This window comes from Aplysia californica, unplaced genomic scaffold, assembly GCF_000002075.1.
Source record: "Aplysia californica isolate F4 #8 unplaced genomic scaffold, AplCal3.0 scaffold00510, whole genome shotgun sequence".
Taxonomy (NCBI): Eukaryota; Metazoa; Mollusca; class Gastropoda; order Aplysiida; family Aplysiidae; genus Aplysia; species Aplysia californica.
This window is the reverse complement of record NW_004797780.1, coordinates 98,363-104,671: the sequence shown is the minus strand read 5'-3', so window position 1 is coordinate 104,671 and position 6,309 is coordinate 98,363. Positions and strand designations below refer to the sequence as shown.

Below are 6,309 nucleotides of genomic sequence, written 5' to 3'. Positions count from 1 at the left end.
GGGGAAGACACACAATATTTTATGAAAGTAAATTAGCAAATTGTAGCCAGAGAAGAAACAAAGTACTTCATATTATATGCATTATGTTGGAAATTGGAATATTAACATTAACTCTTAAATTATAAAAATATTCAATCCAGTGTTTGAGAGTTATATTTCTGGAAGTGTTTAGGTTCTAGACTCATAATGAAAACTTCAAGATCCACCACTTTTGATCTACCACATATGGATGATGCGAGCCTTGCTTTTCCTTTGTGAGAAGCCATAATGTTTGTAAAGTCAAGAACTAGTAGTCAGAGAGAGTGAAGTAGGATATGATTGGCTTATGGTCACTTTTCTACTTCCCTCTTTATTTCTAGGTGCAAATTAATTCAAAAGACTCGGGGCCAAATGTTATAGCTCCTGAAAATCAAGATGTTGTACTCATCCATTTCGTACATTTTATGACTGGATAAAAGTGTGATGTTATTTATTTTCTTCAAACCTGATGGAAACGCTTTTCGACAAACTGTGTGGTGTCTAGCTACGGAGCTTTGGGTTTTGCAATACATTATTCATTGCTTTAGAGTTAGGGAATGAGTTAGACCTCATTTATACACCGGTTAGGTTTTTTTAAACAGGAAGTGGTTGTGCAATTGTGTTAATCTTTTCCTGATGCTCTGAATGAACGAATTATTTTATTTGGTCTTAGTTGAAATTGAAAGAGTTTGTGAATTGTTTTATTATAATATTTTGATTGTTTTGACAGTGCAGGGGTAAGTCTTACCCATTTGATGTTTGTTAAATTGGATTGTTAAGGTGTCAAAAAAGAATGTTCAACTTTTCTTTGAATATCTTTTGTCAATTCAGGATCTGATCGTGCCAGCATTCTTCTTCCCCATCAACATGGTCTATCATATGTGGAACAAATCACAGGTATGTGTCTCCGTCTATTTGAATGTATTATATGAAAGTTCTGGATTTGATATCAAGTTTTTTACTGGCAGTTGTTGGTCTAGTTCCAGTATATTGGTAGAGATTAAGGATACTTTGTTTTCAGTCTCTAATATATTCAAATACAGAAAATGCATTGTAGACTAACTGTCAACTCTAGTTCAGGAATGTGTATCCTCATTTTTTTTCTTCTGATTTTTCGGTATTATTGATTTTATAATCATCTTTGCTTTGGAATTCACTACTACGTGCGACAGGTAAAAAAGTCTTGAAGTCTTTTTTTTCCATGGATCATGTTTTTATAATATGCAATTCCTTATATTTAGATTGAATGAAGCAAGGTCTATATGAACCATTCTGGTTCTGACACTGCCTGTCCTTGTGTGGTTTTTCAATAATAGATTTTTACTGGACTGAAAAACAGATGTAGCCTAATTTTTGAAAATGTGCTCTACAGAATAACATAGACCTATAGTTATGTGTAGTAGGCCTACATAGCCTCATCTGAGAAGTTCTGCTTTGATAAGCAGTTGAAATTGTCTAAGACAGTCACCCATTGATGAGGAGAAAGATGGTTGTCTTATACAGGTAGATGTCTTGGACTGTTTCATTATGATTTTGAAAAAAACTTTAAGGAGACAAGTGGGAAGTGGTCATTTATGCACTTGATTGTTTTAGAGTGGTGCATGTTAGAGCTGGTTCAACAGTGTTAACTTTTCTGGTTTGTCTTAGGATGAAGAAGCAGTCAACGCTTCCTCAGAGACGAACAAAATGGCTGACGACGACTCGGAGAGTGATATCAAGGCCACGTTGGAGGATCAGGTCTTGCACAATGCCATCATCTTACAGTTCCTCTTGTGTGCCGGAGTTGCCATCGCGTTGGGTCTGCTGGCCGCGTACCACGCTCGTCTCATCTCGCAGGGACAGACCAGCATAGAGCAGCATATTAACAACAAGGAGAGGGCACGATTGAAGAAGAAGAATATGGTGAGATCATGGTGACAACTTTCTCTTTGTTCCGTGGTATTTCGGATGGGAACTAGAAACTAGTTGGTAGTGTGTTGGATTATCGATGGTCTTTGTTTGCATCTTCAATGCAGCATTCTTGAACTTTGATTATTTCAGGGCTTTTCAGAGTTCTCCACTTACTAGGCTCTGTCCTATCGGAGTTGAATAATAAGGCTGGAGGTTCTGTCTGTCGCTCAACGTTAGAGTGGTAAAAGGTGCGCTTGACCCATACCATATGAAACCAGAGACTTTCATAGTTTTAAAGGAGAAATATGGTTGTTGAAGTGCTTTAGTAGCATGCTTTATTTTGTTTTTAAAAAATGGTTCTTTACAAAAACTCACGATCAAATGCATTAGAATGTTTAAAAGTTTGAAAATTACCTTCTTGGTACAGTGGAATCCTGTTATAAGGAGAGGCAGGGGATTGGTACGAAATATCCGTAATAGCAGAATTTACGTAAAAAGGGATCCAGTAATAAATTCAAGGGAAATTATAAAGTAGGCCTAATCTATGAGTTTGATGTTCTGATTATTTCTTTTTGTTACCTCCCATGATGATAATTTTGTTTGACATGACCTCTTGATCTCGCTTGATCAAAAATCGAATCACATTTCTTTCTCTAGCGCTAGTGATGTTGACAGCTCAGCGTTGGCAATCAGAAAGAAGGGCTCTAGGCTAACTCGCCTGCTGTGTTGTCCCCCACCCCACCACTCCCTGTGGTGTGTTCCGTTTGCTTGCACACATTGGGTACACACCACATCCTGCCCACATCACACATTCGCTCCATCCATCACAGCACTGTGACCTCTCTATCCCCATATAGGAGAAGTGAGAGGCATGGTAGGCCAAGATAATCTAGACTAGACTAGCCTTTCACGTGATGTAGTGTTCTTGTCTGCGCATGCCACATCCTCCCCACTCATTCGCTCCAGCCTTCATTGTTGGCACATGTGGCCTTTCCCATTCTTTGTTTCGCTAGATCATGGACAAGTTTCTCAACTGGCGAGGTTTTATATCATGTATTGGTCTATGGGCTGTGCTCAGCAGCAGCAATATTCTGCTATAACCTACTCACGTGTTTGTCTGAATGTGCTATAGCAATATTTTTATTTACAAAGATAAAGAAGGGAAAAAACCCTAGGTTTTAGAATAGTGTCTTTATAACAGACTTCTCGTTACTTCAGGACTTGTTAAAAGTGGACTCTACTGTAATAGTTTTATTGAATTCTATACCTATATTTTATCTTTAATTTCTTCCTCAGAAATTCAGAAATCCATATGACTTTGGCTTTTGGAAAAACTGGAAGCTTTTCTTTGGTCTTTCACGGGGGAGGTAAGTAAACTTAAGTCTTCATGTGTGTATTGAAATCTCGGAGAGAGCATTCTTTCCCCTTAAAGAATTTTTGGATGCTTCACTATTTGCAATGTTGAATTTTAGTTGCCTTTCCGAAGGAATCTGTTACATGGCGCACCGGCAGTGGAATTTTAGTTGCCGCGGGGGGTTCCCCTCCGGGCGCCTTATCACGTCGGGGTCACGGGGGTCAGCTCCCTGTCGCCGCTCTGTCTGGGCCGACTTAATTTTTGGTACTTTTCAACGTACAATTTAAGGTGCATCCTTGTATTTATGGTAATTCTCATTTAGCGCACCCAAAGCACGCATTTCTGCTCTTGAGACTCAAAAAAGAACGGACGTTGTAACTTGTCTGGTTATTTCGTTAGACGCGCTGGAGTCGGCAAAGCTAAATTGTAATTTTTTTGGGACTAGCGTGAATGAAAAAAAATCAATATTAAAAAAACGCATCGTCAAAATCTGTCAAACTTTTGGAATATGAACGACATAACATTAGTGCAGATACTCAGAAAAGATGGTATCTGCGCTTATAATAGAAGGCTGTAATTTTGCAATTTTATCCATCGGGCACACAATTCGCTACGAAGTAATTCCTCCAAATACAACTTTATGTGTCTAATATAATCATGAATATTCGCATGTTTTCTCGAAAGTTTATAAAAGTTATCATGAAGTTTCTCAATGAAAAGTACAAATCGATTTTAGTGCTAGAATATATCTTCAACGTAGATCTAATACACGAACAGTATCTGTTACACTCCAGAAATTGCTTACTTTTCTTAAAACGCTAAGTCTAGGTTTTGTAAGTTGACTGAATAATAGGGATGACTTCTCGTAATTGGGTTATAAGAATAATTTCTAGCTTTCCAGGGACACTGAATCAGCACCAGACTTTTCCAGCTTTTTTTCACGCTTCTATGACCATTTGCAATAACTGACAATGTGACTGATTTCTTTACATGCATAATTGTGTCCGCGCATATTTCCTACACAAAAACTAAGAATGAATGTTTTAGCTGTCGTTATTTTTATTCCATACTAGAAGTTTATCTCTACCCATGTATTTACACGATTTTGTGGTTTTTTAAATCGCTTATATTATATCTTTTTAGTTGTATGCAGGCTGCCACAGACACAGCATGATTCATGAACAAACGCAGAGTAACTTTCTCTTGTTTAATAGTAAAATAAGAGCTAACGCTGATCGTCTTTAGTTAAAATATGCAGATGTGCATCTTTCTTCTCTTATAACTTGACTATTACTACTACCGCAGATTTAAGATTTCTCATGGTAAAAGACATGATATTTGTAGTCAGTTTAACACAGAATTTGGAGAGATCTGTCGTGCCTTTTTTAAAATAACAATAATTTATTCATGACTTTGTAACTAAAATAGGACAAATTGGGTACTCTACAAACACTTGTCTAGAACAAAAACTAAGGCACAGAAACTAACCATTCTAACGCAGAATAAATCTCAAGACATTGAGCTTTTAGTACATTCGCGTAATGGTTTGCTGTGTGGGATGGGGAAGAAGTTATATCGTTTTAAACATAGTCAAAAATTCGAACTTCCCGACCGACACCGGCAAAGTCGCCTCAGGGCTCATTAACCCCGTGACCCCGAGCCGGGGAGCTCCGGCGGGCTGCTGAGTCACGCGAACTAAAAGTAACAGAATCGGGCGAAAAGTGACGCCGTGGTTATTTTAACAATTATGACAATTATGTTAGCTATTTGGACGTCATTGAATGAAAAAAGTTGAAATTTTGCAAACAGATGAAATAGCGGTGTTTGTTCCGATGTTTTGTTCTTATTAGTTTGATCTGTGATTGCTTTATATGGTAAATGGCTACGTTCAGGGTGATGAGGAACTTTCACAAATTCAGTTTGGCGTGGGTTTCATTCAAAGCAACTCCACTGAAATAAAAATCTATATACACTACCTCTTCAGCGAAATCAATATGGCCTGTTTGTTTGCTATTTTAATGGTGTACGTCTATATAAACTATTATCGTGAAGCTTTTCGTAGAGTTTGAACGTTCAGAGTTTTGTAAGGAGCTGATTTTGTGGTCATTTTTGTTCCAGATCATTTTTCCGTCACGTATTGTTCCCATCTCGGCATGACCCAGTTGGAAATGGCATCACCTGGGATACATGCACCTTCAAGCTTGACCACAACCGGCTGTTGGATCTTTTATGACAAAAAGACAAGTTAGAATAGAAAATTCCGAAGTGTATTATTTATTATTTAAAGAATTTTCATTTTTACAGGGAAACTGGTCATGTCCCTTTTTATATTTTTTATTGGCTGCTGTCTTGGCTGGACTTACACATCCTGTAAAGAAGTGTTTCTTTGCATAATGTTGAACAAGCACCTCAGGGATGGGTTAGTTATGTGAACCTCGTAAGTGTACTTGGCTTTAAAATGTGAGTGGGTGATTGGTGGATGCACTGGTGTGGTCCACTCCTTCTTTCCTACCAAACGTCTGTTGTCCTGACCCCTCCATCTTCTTTTTTTGTGTTGGCTACTCTCTTGTAACATCTCTAATCCTCCACACTTACTACATAACCTTATTGTGTTGCATGTGCTGTAAAACTCTTACTAAGGCAAATAAAACGTTGTTCAGTAGCGTAAACCTTAATCAATTGTGGGTGAGATTGGATTGATACTTTTCTTTGATATACCTGTACCCCCTGTACTGTAGGGACTCCTTACTGCCTCTCAGACAGGCTTATAAGATTGTGTGTGCTCAGCTGACAGCCAATTTCTATTGAAAGTGTGAATGTCTGTGTCTTGGGGAAATAGAGGCCTGTGGCTGCATATGCAGGATGGCTGCTTTCTTGTTAACCTTGCCAGCTATTTGACTATGTCTTGCCATGATGCGTACTTATAAGTATAGCATTCTCAAGGAGAGTATTTTGAAGACAATGTATTTTGATAACGGCTGTCATTTGGTGGTTGTTTTTTTTAGATGTGTTCTTACATTTTTACTGTATTAAGTAAGGCTAGTCCT

General features: G+C 38.0%; 1 protein-coding gene across 1 annotated transcript in view; it reads left to right on the top strand.

Moving 5' to 3' along the window:
- The window catches only part of LOC101862296 (palmitoyltransferase ZDHHC16B), an 11,640-nt gene extending 5,842 nt beyond the window's left edge, over positions 1-5,798 (top strand). Inside the window, exons 6-9 of the mRNA XM_005106067.3 lie at positions 850-915; positions 1,666-1,920; positions 3,205-3,275; positions 5,381-5,798. Coding sequence (XP_005106124.1) covers positions 850-915; positions 1,666-1,920; positions 3,205-3,275; positions 5,381-5,495 — 507 coding nt within the window. The 3' untranslated portion in view covers positions 5,496-5,798. The remainder of the gene's footprint in view (positions 1-849; positions 916-1,665; positions 1,921-3,204; positions 3,276-5,380) is intronic.
- The last annotated feature ends 511 nt before the right edge of the window (positions 5,799-6,309 follow it).